Source organism: Hyperoodon ampullatus (genome assembly GCF_949752795.1).
Source record: "Hyperoodon ampullatus genome assembly, chromosome: 16".
Lineage (NCBI taxonomy): Eukaryota > Metazoa > Chordata > Mammalia > Artiodactyla > Ziphiidae > Hyperoodon > Hyperoodon ampullatus.
Genome location: NC_136929.1, coordinates 59,667,670 through 59,683,956, shown reverse-complemented (window position 1 = coordinate 59,683,956; position 16,287 = coordinate 59,667,670). Strand labels below are relative to the sequence as shown.

General features: G+C 36.2%; 1 protein-coding gene across 1 annotated transcript in view; it reads right to left on the bottom strand.

The window, feature by feature from the left end:
• The window catches only part of FNDC3A (fibronectin type III domain containing 3A), a gene marked incomplete at its 3' end in the record, with an annotated part of 166,991 nt that overhangs the window by 31,857 nt on the left and 118,847 nt on the right, over positions 1 to 16,287 (bottom strand). The window contains exons 8-14 of the mRNA XM_079721855.1: positions 10,721 to 10,878; positions 8,757 to 8,816; positions 7,519 to 7,657; positions 5,748 to 5,801; positions 3,570 to 3,694; positions 3,028 to 3,202; positions 1,154 to 1,240 (exon numbers count right to left, since the gene is read on the bottom strand). Of these exons, the coding sequence (XP_079577981.1) occupies positions 1,154 to 1,240; positions 3,028 to 3,202; positions 3,570 to 3,694; positions 5,748 to 5,801; positions 7,519 to 7,657; positions 8,757 to 8,816; positions 10,721 to 10,878 (798 nt within the window). The remainder of the gene's footprint in view (positions 1 to 1,153; positions 1,241 to 3,027; positions 3,203 to 3,569; positions 3,695 to 5,747; positions 5,802 to 7,518; positions 7,658 to 8,756; positions 8,817 to 10,720; positions 10,879 to 16,287) is intronic.

Below are 16,287 nucleotides of genomic sequence, written 5' to 3'. Positions count from 1 at the left end.
ACTTACTACCCAGATCTTGACTTCTAAATACCACTGTCCACTTAAAGGACCTAGGTGCTTTGAGAAATGGCCAGTATCAAGGTTGACGAAGAGAAAGTACGAGATGAGAATGAAATATCATGTTCCAGAAAGGGTGGGCTCAAAGAATGATGGGGTGGGGACATGTCAAAAAAATTCAGAAGTCAGCCTGACAAGGGCTCCCAAATCTAAGACAATATGAACCTCATAACTGATAGCCATAGCAACAAAATATAACCCACTCAGTAAACAGGAATCCATGAGTTCATAATGATGTAAATAAATGAGAAAAGAAAGCTTTTCCTTATAGTATAATGACAATTAATAAATGTAGAAGGAATGATAAAATTTAAAAAATCACCACTTGGCAACCATTAATCATGATTACTGAATAACTGATTCAGGCAAGAATTATCAATGGGTGTTAAAACTAGTGGGTGAAACTTTGATGAGGAACAAGATGTCTACAGAGTATTTACAAAATACTTATTACAAAGAGAAAAAGAACAACTTTACAGTGAAGACACATGGTAGATATCACCTTCATCAAGTAACTACTAGTGACTGGACAATTGAAACTCTGCACCACTAGACAGAGCATTAAAATATCATTACTTTTTTCTGATATACCTGCCAAAAAAGCATATTCTGACTATGTTCAATGACATCCACATTTTAAAAGATGTTGTGTTCACATTTTGCAAATAAGACTCCTGTAAAACATTAAGACTTTTGAATTTAAATACATAAAGTTTGAGAAGCATTATTATATAGTAAGAAAGTAAAACAATAAAGCTCATTTGAAAAGGCCAAAATATTTAAGATTTAAAACCACAGGAATGGGCTTCCCTGGTGGCGCAGCAGTTGAGAGTCCACCTGCCGATGCAGGGGACACAGGTTCTTGCCCTGGTCTGGGAGGATCCCACATGCCGCGGAGCGGCTGGGCCCGTGAGCCATGGCCACTGAGCCTGTGCGTCCGGAGCCTGTGCTCCGCAACGGGAGAGGCCACAGCAGTGAGAGGCCCGCGTACTGCAAAAAAACCCAAAAAACCCCGCAGGAATGAGGCATGTACCTGCCTTTAAAACAGAAACAAAAAGAACAACAAACAAATCTTTCAAGGGCTTTCAAAGCTTACCTTAAATTTATACTTTGTACTACGTCTGAGATTTTTCACTGTGTAAGCAAGGTCTTCTCCATCATATTTAGGCTTAAAACCATATCCCTGGAAAGGGAAAATAAGTCTTCATTAGAGGTCTAACAGCAGAAATATGGGGAATAAGGAATATGTGAAAAGACTCAGGTCCTCTTCATCTTCTGTTACGTGCAATGTGATTAATGCTTGGTTGAGGGTAATCTTCACCTTGATGCTTCTATCTTGAGTAGACAGATCCAGAAATGCTACTGAACATTTGTAGGAGGATGGAGGAGGCCACTTATTCTCAGTAAATACAGTAGCCAAGAGAAGATCTTTGTGTCGAGGGAAAATGAGAGACAATGGTAACATCACCATCAGTAAGCTTATCCCTAGAACTAACAGGAATTTCCCAGACAGATGTTGCAAGAGCTAAACAAAACCACAACTATTTAACATATTTAACTTTCCCTGAACACATAACTGTGTTTAGGTGAATAGATGAATAGTTGGTTGTGCTGGCAGGTTGTGATGTCACTTATGTTTGGCATTATTTATAGCCCCAGGGACAATGCTTCACTACTTTCCCAATGTTATTTTTAAAAATTAAAAAGACTGAGATATAATTCTCAAACCATAAAATTCCCATTTTTAAAGTATAAAGTTCAATGGTTTATAGTATAGTCATAAGCTTGTGAAACCATTGTTTAATTCCTAGTTCCAGAATAAAGCCTGTACTTTACTTTCTGGTTAGCAGTCACTTTCTCTCTTTTCTTATACACCAATATACTTTCTTATCTCTATGGATTTGCCTATATCCATAGAAATGGAATCACACAATATGCAGTTTTCTGTTACTGGGTTCTTTATTTAGCATAATGTTTTCAAGGCTCATTAATGTTGTGGCATATGTCAGTACTCCATTCCCTTATGTGGCTGAATGATATTCTACTGCACGGATATATTACACTTTGTTTATCCATTCATCAGTTGATGGACATTTCGGTTATTCCCACTTTTTGGCTATTATGATTAATGCTGTCAACATTGGTGTACAAAGTTTTGTACAAACATGTATTTTCAATTCTTCTGGGTATACACCTAGAATGGACCAAGCTATTTTTTTAAAATTAATTTTTATTGGCGTATAGTTGCTATACAACGTTGTGTTAGTTTCTACTGTACAGCAAAATGAATCAGCTATACATATACATATAACCCCTCTTTTTTGGATTTCCTTCCCATTTAGGTCACCACAGTGCATTAAATAGAGTTCCCTGTGCTATACAGTATGTTCTCATTAGTTGTCTATGGACCAAGCCAGTTTTGACTCATACTGCTTCAAAGTAACTCTGAAAAGCTATGGAACTATATATAACTAGGAGAAGACAGCCTAACTCTTGTTTAGCTCAGTTCTAGCTCACAGGAGATGAGACATTGGTAACTAGATTCAGGCTGCACTATATAGTCTCATGTGAGGCTCTTCAAAGTTTCTGTGGCACTTGGAGAAGCAATGCATGAACACAGTTGGAGAAGGGAGACATTCTCTTCTCTTATCTTTTAGAGTTGCTTAGTCTAAGGCTGTGGTGATCCTTCCCTCTCTTTATTTTCCCCAAAACATATATACTTAAAATGTAGTCTGTGTTGTTCCCAGGCATAAAGTGTATCCAAACACACATAAAAACCAAAACCCCCTCCAACACATCAAGAAAACAAAAGGCTGAGTTGTCCCTCACTTCCAGTCCCTCCCAAACAGTAACCAACCAAGGTTTCAAAGCATTTGGGAAACGATCTAACTATTGTGGCAATATTTACTGTATCAGGATTAATGTCACACTGAAAATGTTTTAAATACCATATTTAAAATACATACTTACTGAAGTTTCTTCCTCCATCTCTAAAATATAAGAAATTCCTTCATCTGATGGTGTTCCTGAGGGTTTACTCCATTGTAAGGATAACCAAGTAACCCCAGCTTTAATTAATATAGGACTTGCTGGCATAGAAGGGGCACAGCCTGAAGTGTAATATAAGACTTCTTCACTAAAACCACTGTTGAAGCAAATGGTGTTTAAGAAGGAATGAAAAACAGTTATTTTTTATAGCCAAAGAACTCATTTTTGATAAGTGACATTTTGGGGGCAAATGATAATTTTGATAACTAATTATAATCCAATAATATATCTTGGATTTGGTAATATCTTTATGGTAACCAGGTCAGATACCTAAAAGTGAATTAGTATTCTTTTAAAACTACTGTTTATGTAATAAATTCTCTTATAGCTTTGCTAGGTTAGTAATACATCTTAACTATATCAATGAAGTGATAACTAAGGCAGAATTTTTAGTGGGTAATTTGGACTGTGAATAATTTATACAAATGAAGAGTCTACAATATCTACATTAAAATGTATCTTACCTTGGACCATAGTCATTTTTGGCTGATAGTCTAAATTTACAACCCATTGCTGGTGACAGTTTAGTAATTTTAAATTGCTTCTGTAAGCCCGTGTAACACTGACAAAATTCTCCATTTCCTTTTCCCTAAAATAAACAGTTATATCATTGTACATTATTGTAAAAAGAAATCCACATTAATTCCTAATTGATAGTAACATATTAGCTAGGGTATATTAAAAATCATCTTTGTTACATGCATGTCATGAATCTCAAGAGAAGTCTAGGATAACAGATCTTTTATATGATACTCACTGTTCATTAACACAGAATTCAAAAACTGAAGAGCAGGCATCTCTGTATAGCTTCTTGAACTAAGCACCCTGTTTCATAGCTGATGCTTAACCTCTGGCTTTTAGTAAAAGAAACTCTTTCCGGGTATGGCTCCCACAATCTCTATGGGGGGACTGGTAGCGGTGGAAATAGGTTGATCTTTGATATGCATAACTGGCAGCTTTCCCCAACCTATGAAAAGTTCTATGCAAACAGTTTCAAGAAAAGGTCCCTACCCATCCCCAAACCACCTAGATAGCTGCTAAACTTCCTTAAAGATTTTGGCACTACTACTGCTTAGATTTAATACTGAAACAGTATAAACAGAGAGAAAAATCCCATTACAGGCATTAAGATGGGAGAGAGAAAAGTCTGCAGTTCAGGACAACTGAAGACTTTTAGAAATTGAAGATGCTACATAAAACCAACAATTTTTAAAATTTTCTACCCATTTCTCGTTATTGTGTGGTAGAGGTAAAGGGCGGTTAGGGTGACCTCTGCTTCAGTCTGAATCTGGTTGCTTTATTGAACTCTAATGTTAGTTTTAATAGTGTTTATAGTTGATTCTATCAAGTTATCTAAATAGAAAGTCATGTCATCTCTAAAAAATGATAATTTTGCTCCCCCAGCCCAGCCACCATAGCTCTACCTCTTGTTTTGATTCCAAATCATACTGAATTAGCTATAACTTACTGAATAATGTCAAATAAAGGTGGGGAAAACTGGCAACTTTGACTTGTTTTTGCTTTGACTAGAAGCGCTTTTATTGTTTAGTGAAAGTACTGCACTTAATACAAAACTATCAAATAAGGAATTACCTTTCTATTCCAAATTTGTTTTGAGTTTTAAATGAGATGGGTGATAAATTTTATCAAATATCTGTCATCATTTATTAAGATGATATGGTTTTTCTTCTCAGTTACTATGATACAGCAATAGACTTCCTAATTCTGAATTCTCTTAGACCTTCTGGAATAAAACTTACTTGGGTTGCGCCTCAGTTTGAATTCCCAAATTATTAGTGGACTTTCTTCTACTCCCTCTGGCCCCTCCTCTTAGCTGCAGTGAAGCAGCAGGGCAAAAGAGAACATGATATATGTAAATAACAGTAAAACAAAGTACTAAACAATAAAGCCCAGTATGTTTGCTGTGGTAGGCTGAATAACAGCCCCCAACGTTATCCAGATCCTAATCCCTGGAACCTGTGAATGTTACCTCATATGGTAGCAGGAACTGTACAAATGTGGTTAAGGTAAGGCTCTTGAGATGTGGAGAGATTATCCTGGATTATCTGGGTGGGTCCTAAATGGAATTACAAGTGTCCTTTTTAAGAGGGAAGCAGAGGAGGACTTGACCGACAGAGAGGAAGAAGGCCATGTGATAATGGCTGCAGGGGGAGAAAAGGCAATCTGACGTGGCCATGAACCAAGTAATGAGCACAGCCTCCAGAGCTGGAAAAGGCAAGGAAATGGGTTCTGCCCTAGAGTCCCTGGAGTAAGCACGGCCGTGGTGACACCTTGGTTTTGGCCCAGTGAAAGCCATTTTGGATTTCTGGTTTCGAGAATTATAAGAGAATAAAAGTGTTGTTTTAAGCCACTCAGTTTGTGATAATTTGTTAAAGAAGTCACAGTAAATGAACATGCTTGCCTTTAAGGCTGATGTGAAAGAAAATATTCCATCAAGTTAATTAACCAAGTGATAGCTTTGATGGTGGTTTAGTTGAAAACAACTAGAACACTGGGAAGTGTGGTCAGTAATGGTTTCTAAGAACACCATAAGCTGACTCATACACCATAAACAAAAAGGTATTTCTGCCTGAGGATATGCATACATTTTAGCCTAATTTAAAAAGTTTAAATGTACTTACCTCATCCCATTCTAAAATAAAACTTTGGATTTTAGAACCATTGTCACTAGGTGCCTAAAACAAACACCAAAAAACAAACAAAATGAGTACAAATTAGTACTTTTATAAAACATATTGTGACGATCCAATCTAAGGCATCTATTGTGTGTTGCAGATGTTCTCTAGGATTTAGTCCTGGAAAAATGCGCAGAGAATACAGAAATACATGCGTATCCTATAATCCTTTTAACTTCAAGAAAAGAAAACAAATCAAGAGGCTACTCAAATTTTTATGAACACTGAACAATCTCTTTTATCAAGATCTCTTAACTTTTATAATCCCTTTTTTAAAAAATTTATTATTTTTGGCTGCGTTGGGTCTTTGTTGCTGTGTGTGGGCTTTCTCTAGTTGCGGCGAGTGCGGTCTACTCTTTGTTGCAGTGCACGGGCTTCTCATTGCGGTGGCTTCTCTTGTTGCAGAGCACAGGCTCTAGGCGTGCAGGCTTCAGTAGTTGCGGCTTGCGAGCTCTAGAGCGCAGGCTCAGTAGTTGTGGCGCACAGGCTTAGTTACTCCGCGGCATGTGGGATCTTCCCAGACCAGGGCTCGAACCCATGTCCCCTGCATTGGCAGGTGGATTCTTAACCACTGAGCCACCAGGGAAGCCCTATAATCCTTTTAAAAATAAATAAATAAACTTTGCCTTTTATCTGAAGGTTTTATCAGCTTTAAGCTCCTGGGATAGATCCTGTCATTTTCATTAAAACTCAACTTACAATCTGAAAGTGATATTGTGTAATACACTAAAAAGTGAAAGAACTAGTGTTCTGAAAGGAACTCCAAGAGGGCATACTGTCTGGATCTCTGCTTCTAGACTCCACGTGTCAACTGCCTAAGACTGCTAATTCACCAATCTGTTCATTTTCAGTGGTGAAAATTTCAGCTTTTTTGGTCATTTTTTCCCCAGTATTTAATCACTCTAAAACTAAAGAATTTCACCTTCATTTCAGTACAATGAAGAATTGTTCTTTTCCTCTAGGACTTTTGAATGTGCTCCTGGACATCCATACAGGTGAAATATCTGTTTATAATTATTACTGCCTAGACCCTAATTCCATTTTACAAGGTATTTGTGGTGTAGTTTTAACAGTTACTGTATTCCCCCAAATGCAACTACTGTGCAACTTGGGAAAGCTTGTACTTAATTTTATTTAGAAATTTACCAAGACCTAGGTATCATTTCAGAAAATCATGTCACCAATGACAATGATGTCTGTGGTGTGTGAATTACCAATTCTATCTAGTGTCTTTCCATTTCATTACATCTTCTTGTGTAGCTGGGCACAAATATTTATATATTAAAAAATATATTATTCTATTAAAAATAATTTTATTCCTCCTTTAAGGCATATTAATATTTTAAAAATGATGAGTCTAGTTATTATGAATCTCATTTTAGGATAAAATTCAGGATATAAAGGTGTCATTACAGAGTATTATAGAAAGTAGTAATGAGCCTGAGAATTACACATTGCAGTGTCATCACAAATTCAGTATAAGGGCTGCTAATTATAAATCAATCTTTTCTGCTATACTTAACATTATAGTAAGAAAAACTGATAAGAGTGTTATTTTAGGATATAAGGAACAAATGCCTATTTAATACATGTGAAGAGCAAGAGCAAGTTAGCTTAAACCTCTTTTTGTCTCCAAAAACAAATGAAGTTTAATACTACAGAAGAAAAAAAAGGAAAACAAATGTCCAGTTGGAAATACTCTAGAGAATATTCTTACCTTCCATTGCAAAGTGAGTGAATTTTTGGTCCGATTGGCTATCCTTGGTGGATTAGGTATGTCAGGTTCACAGCTCAAGGTGGTAAAGGTTTCAGCTTCGGAAGGAGTTCCCTTTATAGAATTGTATTCTGCCTGGACTCTAAGGTGATACAATAAATTGTTTTAACCTGCAGATAGAATCACTGTATCCTGCCATTCTATAGCATCACCTTTAAGTACAGGCAAGTCAGTAAGATGCTCTCTAAATGTTCTATTGAGAAAATATGCATATCAGAAATAAAGGGTGACCCTTAAAAAAAAGAAAAATAGAATAGGCCGGGGGCTTTCATATTTTCCTGACTGCCGAAAGTAAGAATACATTTTAAACTGTGACTGTGTCTCTGAGATATGCATTTATACACACACACACACACACACACACACACGCATGCACGCACAAGTACCCTGAAACAATATCCTGAACTATGGTAATATATTGATACTTTCTATTCCATTTGATTATATTTAACTTTAAAAATTCTGAATATAACCCACAAAATTAATTTCATGATCCAATAATGGTTGCAATCCCCAGTTTGAAAAATATTAGGTTGGATGATACTTTGGGTTTATCCATAGGATGTATAATTGAAAATTTAATAGTTTAATAGGAATAATCCCAACTATAAGTGTTCTTTTTAAAAACAGAGGTGACTGACTAAATCGTTATACTGAGTCCCAGCTGGGGAGACCCTAGAGTCTATAAAATAATTTTGGTAAGTTATAAAAGAAGAACTGTGCAGAACAAAACAGTAGTATCTAAGTTATCCTAATTAAATGTTATGAAATTCTCAGAGTTTTAATATCCCAAACTTGTACAAAATAGGATGGGGTAAAAATACGTAAGTAGGAAATATTATTTATGATTCTGTTTTGTAAAAGTTTCAAAAGCTGGGACAATTTTCCAGTGCTGAATTAGATATTACAGCTATATTATACATATTATCTGTATATTCATTCTAATCCCTAGGTCCTACAAACAGGGTGATTTACCTTTCAATACAACATTTGAGTTAAATGTTTTTGTTTTTTGTGGAAAGTGTTGATAATTATACCACAAGAAAAATCAAAGTCTACAAAACCCATGTTTTTAATCCAAAATTAATATTTAAATTATATTCTAGACTTTTAAGGAAATCATTAAAAACAAACAAAGTCTATGCTATATCATATAAAAGCAACATATAGGAATTCCTTACTTTGCATGGTAATCAGTAGCTGGTTTGAGATCATTTAAAGTGACACTGGTTTCTTCTCCTCTGGGGAAAAAAAGGCAACATTTCGTTGTCTGATAAAGCATTCCAGAGGATATGTATTATGTACACTACAGTTTGTGGTACTTTATGAAATTATACTGCTTCTTACTTTTCCAACTGTAACCACATTCAGATTGCACTAATATGCAGTTTGTGTAATTGAGATATATGCCGAACTTAAGCATGTACCTGAATACCACTTTAAAACAAAAAGGCATGCTAAGCAAATCAATTGTGTAAGCCAGACTTTTTTTTTCCCCCTGTGGAGTTAGGGAAGATACTTAGCTTACTGAAGAAGCAGAACCATTTTCAATTATTTGAAAATCCACTGGTATATAATTAAAATGCTAAATAACACATGTACTACTGAAATCAAACCTACCAAATTTATACAAGGAGTCTGCCACTACTGGATTTTATTTAAAATATAACACAGAACTTTATTTAAAATGTTTCAGTTTAATGAGAAGATTTAAAAAAAAACAATTATAATTTAAGGTAAAGCATTTTTTATGGCCACTATTAAATTTTCAAATATAATAGCACATATTTTCTTAAGTTATCATTTGATACAACTATTATTTGGGTATGTAGCCAACAAACTAGCCTGTTTTCTCTTCCTTTTCTTTTAAATCACTGTTCTCTGTTTCATTTCCTTCAGTTAAGTTTCTCTCCTTTCCATTTTATGGACTTCTTCCTCCAACCTCCCACCTCCCTCCCACTTTCCTTCCACAGCTATCCTGTTTCTCAAATCAAAGCCAGTGAGTCGTATGAGAAAGGAAACATGTCTCACTGATAGAAGTACACCTTAATGAATCAGGCAGTTGTAGTAGCAGCCTCAGAAAGAGACCTTAATTGGTGCAGGGTAAAAAAGGTGACTAAGGTTGACTAATGTCCCTCTTGTGCTCTCTGGTCAGGCTGCAAATGGAGATAAATCCTTCCTCGTAGAAAGCAGCCATATCAAACTAGAACAGCCATTAACACAAAAAGAAACCTTTAGGTTGATGGTCCTTTACCCTCTGTTTACCTCTTAGGTAGGTTTTGTCTCTTTTAAGAAAAAGAAATAGAATAAACACACTTATGTTGCTAGATGACAGTCACTGGAGCAGTTTCTCTTTCCTTTCTTCCCCATACTAGCTATTTTTCTGAAAAAAGATACCAAGAAGGCTGATGTATCCAGTGTTGTGTGTTAATAATGATCATTCAAATGGCTAACCACCTCCTTTACAATCTTCCTGGTGATGAAATTATAACTAGTAATCGACTTTACTCTTTTTCATCAGAATAAGCAATTTCTATATGAATAAGAAGAGAAAAATAATTTATTTTACAACCATCAATCATAAACGTCACAATTTTAGCCACTGATACTTTCTAAGGCTTCTTGGTATATAATATGCTTTAGAACCAAGGAAAGAGAACTATGATTTTTCAAAGTATGATTATTAACATACCAACATACAAATGAGGAACAATGGTACTAAATTCATTTTACAATGGGATATTAGCTTGTACATATAAGAATTAAATCCAACTCCCTAGAGGAGCAATATCACATTGCATGAGTTCACAATATGAGTTCTCCATTTCTGGTCCTGGCTTCTACATACTACAATTTATATTTATGTCTCAGGAATATGTGAATAGTGAAATATCTATTAGGGAGCCTACTGAAAAATAAAAAAGCTGAATGTGGGCAATGAAAGTGATTATTCCAAGGGAGTGTAGACAGAAATGTGGACCAGCCGGCATTTGGACTATTTACATTGAAATTACTATCACTGGTCAACTTATAGATTCAAAATAAAAGCATGAAGAGGGAAAATAGCACAGAATTAGTTTTAAGCTGTTTTTGATAAACCATTAACTTATATAATGGGAGGGAGTAAGACATAACAAATACCTACGCATATACACTTTTATATTTCCCATCTTTTCCAGTACTTGAGACCAGAATTTCATAACCATAGAGCTCTGGTACAGTAGTCTCATCTGTTTCGCCATTAATGAGGCTGGAAGGAGGTGACCAGGTAAGTACTACTGTCCTTGCCTGGATGTCTGAGGCCTGCAAAAACATAATATTTGAAAGCTCTTTGAAACAACTGTAATGTGCACAACAAACAGTAAAAAAAATCTAATGGGGTTTCAAGATTAAATAAAATATATCTAACTACTTACATAAAATGGCTCACAAATAGAAACCTGTCCTTTTGTAGATGAGATACAATTTGCTGTGCAAGGGCGGATAGGTTCAACAAAGGTTTAAAGACCGTTTGGGGCCGTCTAAAACTATTAGTGTAAACATCATATACAGTCGAAAGAAGGGCAGAAAAAACCCACTTGTAACATGCTTGAAAGGGTTCCATTTCCTCACTTTAGAAAGTGTCTAACAATAAGAAAAATACCAAAACCTCAACAGAAAAATGAGCAAAGGACATGGACTGTCCAAAGAAATATAACTGAATAATATTTAAAATAAAAAATATATAAAATATATCTAACTACATTCATAATTAAATAACTGTAACTTAAAACAAGATACTACTTTTCATCCAGTGGGTTAGGGAGGATTAAAACTAATTAATGGATGAAATACTGGATTAATATCTAGTGTGGTGAGGGTCTGGAGAAATGGGTGGTCTCTTAAATGAGGATAGGAGTATAGATTGGTACAATCCCTATGTAGAGCTACTTGGGAACCATTATAAAAATTTAAAATGTGTTTACTTTTTGATTCAGAAATTCTACTTCCAGGAATTTTTTTTCATGATAATATTCCGTGAACTTACATAAGTACATAAATATACACCCTTAAGAATACTCGTCGCAGCACTCTTAATAGTGGCAAGAAACTGGAAGTTGGTATAGCTTCTTAACATATTACTATGCAGGTGTTCAGAAAATGAGGTAGACATGTACGTGCTGACATTTAAAGAGATCCTCAATATACTGGTGCTATGTAATAGAGGAAAAACGGAAGCTGCAAAGAAATATATATGCTATGATTTCAGCTGTGTTAAAGAAATTAAAAAACGCATACAAATATCTGAAAATGTACTGTAAAAATGTACTAATCCTTACCTTTGGGGATTTTGTGAGTATGTGTGGTGGGATGAAGAGAGATGTGAGAGAAAAACAGGAGGTCTTAATAGCATTTTTACATTTTGGATTACTTTTATAAAAAAAAGTCTAATAAAGAGGAAAAAAAAGTCTAGGGATTTGATTTAAACTAAAGATTGGTAAGAAAGGTATCAGATTATATCAATACCCAGACATTAATGTAAAAGCTTGCTTTAAAATTATCTACATTTAATGACTATCTTAGTCAAAGACAATAAAACAAACAGAAACAAAACAAAACCACTAACCACTAGGATGAAGCCCCTGTCTTGAATTAGGCAGAATAAACAATCTATACACAAGCATAACTTTCTCTCCTTTTCAAAGCTCTCAAAGCTTGAATAAGTTTAGAAGACTGTTACTGTATTTATTTTGCTTCTGCTGAGTCACAGGAAATGTAATATTTACTGTCATGCTGTCTTTAAAAAGTCTTAGTACAGTACTGTGTTTCAATTACAATGGACTTAAAAGTGATTCCTTGTTTTAACCAGTGTCCATCTGGCTATTAATCTTGTAACTGTGTAAGGTTTTCTTTCCTTTTTTAAACAAACATACTGTTAACATACATATATCTATACCCTTTAGAGTTTCTTGATTTTATGGGATGATCATAACTGTGTTAAAACTGTGAGAACAGGGAAGTGAACAGTATTCTGAAGGTAGGTCAGTTAATAGCATTAACTGGCATCTACATTATAAAGCTTATTAGGCTTTGTGGGTACTGATTACATCATCAAAAGCATAGGCAATAGAGAAAAGACTAAGCAGGGAGACAGAAGACTTGTCACTAAGTTGCTTGGTGATACTAAACTCTCAACCTTTTAGGTTCCAGGTGTCATCTATAAAAATTCGTGAAATGATCTGTTTACCTTAATTACTCAAATACAGTATATTTAAAATGGTTTTGGGGAATAAATCTAGATTTACAGAAAAGTTAGGAAGATAGTATACATACAGAGTTCTGTATACTTTCTACCCAGCTTCCTCTAATGTTAACATTTTATATAATGATGTGTTTCTGTCAAAACTAAGAAATTAACACTGGTAGAATACTATCAATTAAAATTTTAACTAAAGTAAATAGACTTTTCCAGGATACTATGTTGAATTTACCAAGTATAGCTTAAAAAAAAAAATTAGACACACTGCTAATTTCAACTTTTCTAGACAATCCATTTTTACAGAAAAACTCTTGGTCCCAACTCATTCTTTAAAAAAGATACTTTATTACTTGCATATAAATGTTAAGGCACAAAAGATTACACTAGGGTTGCTATGGAAAACTTCATGAGAAGTGAATTTTGAATAGAATTTTAAAGGATTTGGGATGGGATATAATTTTGGTAGAAAAGAAATGGGTAAGCTGCTGGAACATGTGTGAGTGTGTATTTTTAAAAGTTACCTAGTAATTTCATGCTCATGAGAACCATGATTAAGGGAGAAAGAGAGAGAGATAGATAGTGGACCATTAAAAGGATGACAGGAGAACGAGGAAATGATCAACAATGTCAAACACTGGAGGGAGATCGAGGAGAATGAATGTAGTCTGAAAAATGCCTAAAAATGCTGTTTTCTGGTGCTGGTTTCAGAAGGATGTAACCAGTTGTAAAGAAGAAAGAGAAGTGGACTGCCATTAAGGTACTGTGAAATTCCTGTGTAAACATGAGGTTGTGTGTGTGTGTGTGTGTGTGTGTGTGTGTCTCCAGTAAAAAGTAGATCCTAGAAATTTATAGCGAAAAAAAGGATAAAGCTTGTAATTCAGTTTGGCATGGGGAGAATTAAAGGTAAAGAAGAAATCTAAGATAATACTGATACTGTGAGCCAGAGAAATCTGGATGAGTAAGTGTTCATTGATGGAAATACTGAAAGGAATTAGAAAACTAAAGGGATCTAATCTAATTCCTTCTTTATTTTAGAGGAACAATGGAGAAGAGAAAATAGTTTAGGAAAAATGATGAAGAATTTGGTTTTCTACATGAAGTTCTAGTTGTTGGCAAAACATACAAACTTGGGTATTCTTTAGGGTGCTTCAGGAAATGTGGTTCTAGAGGAAGAGGTGAATAATGAGGGTTAAAAATACAGATACAGAAATCATCTGAAATATGTCTTCTATTTGTATGCTACTTTAGAAGTAAAATTTCCTTTTATATCCACCTCACCTGATCCTTACAATTATGCTCTAAAGCAGGCAAAACAGACATAACTATCTTCATTTCATAGATGAAACACATTCAGAAAAGTTAAGTGACTTGTCTGAGGTCACTCAACTAGTGACTAGGGCCTGAATAATTCAATTCTTTTTTTGCTACACAATGCTTCCATTTTTTATTTAAAAAAATTTAAAAAATTTGTTTTATCTTTTGGCTGTGCCACATGGCATGCAGGATTTTAGTTCCCCAACCAGGGATCGAACCCACACTCCCTGCAGTGCAAGTGTGGAGTCTTAACCACTGGACTGCCAGGGAAGTCCCCACAATCCTTCCATTCTGAATCCACTTCTAGACAGTAGCTGAAAATAGACATGACCATGTAAAAATACGTGTGAGTACTGACAAAGACTAAATGGTAGTAGGCAAACATGAAAATAGAAGTGGTTGAATTATGTACAGTATATTTTAACTTTTTTTTTTTTGCTGTACGCGGGCCTCTCTCACTGTCGTGGCCTCTCCCGCTGCAGAGCACAGGCTCCGGACGCGTAGGCCCAGCGGCCACGGCTCACGGGCCCAGCCGCTCCGCGGCACGTGGGATCCTCCCAGAGCGGGGCACGAACCCATGTCCCCTGCATCGGCAGGCGGACTCCCAACCACTGCGCCACCAAGGAAGCCCTGTTTTAACTTTTGAGGAAGCTTGTGGTCTTTGTTGGGTAGTGATCAAAACCATTCTTGAAGAAAAGCTGTCTGTTGGGTTAAACAACGTCTAGCTAGGAAGCTACTGAAATGGTAATACCTGATTCTTGTCTGCGTGTGAGGATTAGGAAGTGAGAGAAATATTCTGAAGATAACTCAAAGGTTGAGCCTAAGGAACCCTGTAGTAAGATACTGGTTCTAGTAACCACACAGGAAGGGGTAATAATTCTGAGAATAAAAAGGTAATGATATGTCTAGTTTTAATCATTATTAAAGATGTCAGTAGATTTTTTTAAAACAGTATTTTATTTATTTTTTAAACTAATTTATTTATTTTATTTTTGGCTGCGTTGGGTCTTCGCTGCTGTGTGTGGGCTTTTGCTAGTTACGGCGAGCAGGGGCTACTCTTCATTGTGGTGGGTGGGCTCCTCACTGCGGTGGCTTCTCTTGTTGCAGAGCACGGGCTCTAGGCACGTGGGCTTCAGTAGTTGTGGCACACAGGCTCAGTATTTGTGGCGCGTGGGCTCAGTAGTTGTGGCTCGCGGGCTCTAGAGCGCAGGCTCAGTAGTTGTGGCGCGTGGGCTTAGTTGCTCCGTGGCATGTGGGATCTTCCCGAACCAGGGCTCGAACCTGTGTCCCCTGCATTGGCAGGCGGATTCTTAACCACTGTGCCACCAGGGAAGTCACTAACTTTAACGTTTTTTTCTTCATAAGGCTGTAATCATGGTGTCCAAACAGCTTGATCTCCAGCATTTCTCCTTACTAAAGTTTCTTTGCATGTTTTTGCACTCTTCATACGCATATTTTAAAATGCCTATTATCATTCTGTCCCGTGAAAATATCCCAACTTATCTATGCATTCCTTTATTTTATTTTTGTTGATTATTAATGCTGCAACAAACATTTTCATTTGTGTAGCTTTTATTGAGAAATGAGACCTCACAGTTTCAGAAAAGTTTACTTTATATTTCTCTTACTTACTAGTAAAGAACCCTTCGGGGTCTTAATAGGTTTAAAAAAATTGTTTGGGACTTCCCTGGTGGCTTGTGGGCAGTGGTTAAGAATCCGCCTGCTAACGCAAGGGACACGGGTTCAAGCCCTGGTCTGGGAAGATCCCACATGCTGTGGAGCAACTAAGCCCGTGCGACACAACTACTGAGCCTGCACTCTAGAGCTCGTGAGCCATGACTACTGAGCCCACGAGCCACAACTACTGAAGCCCGCGCACCTAGAGCCCGTGCTCTGCAACAAGAGAAGCCACTGCAATGAGAAGCCCGCGCACCACAACGAAGAGTAGCCCCCACTCGCTGCACCTAGAGAAAGCGCGCGTGTGGCAACGAAGACCCAACGCCGCCAAAAATAAATAAATTTATTAAAAAAAATTTCAGTTTGTACAAGCACTTTAATTTTTCTTATCTGATGGAAATATTTTTTCTATTAGAATGATAGCCTTTATTTAGGCTATTCTAAAAATATGCAGAAAATTTTATGTAGCTAGTTTTGCTGTC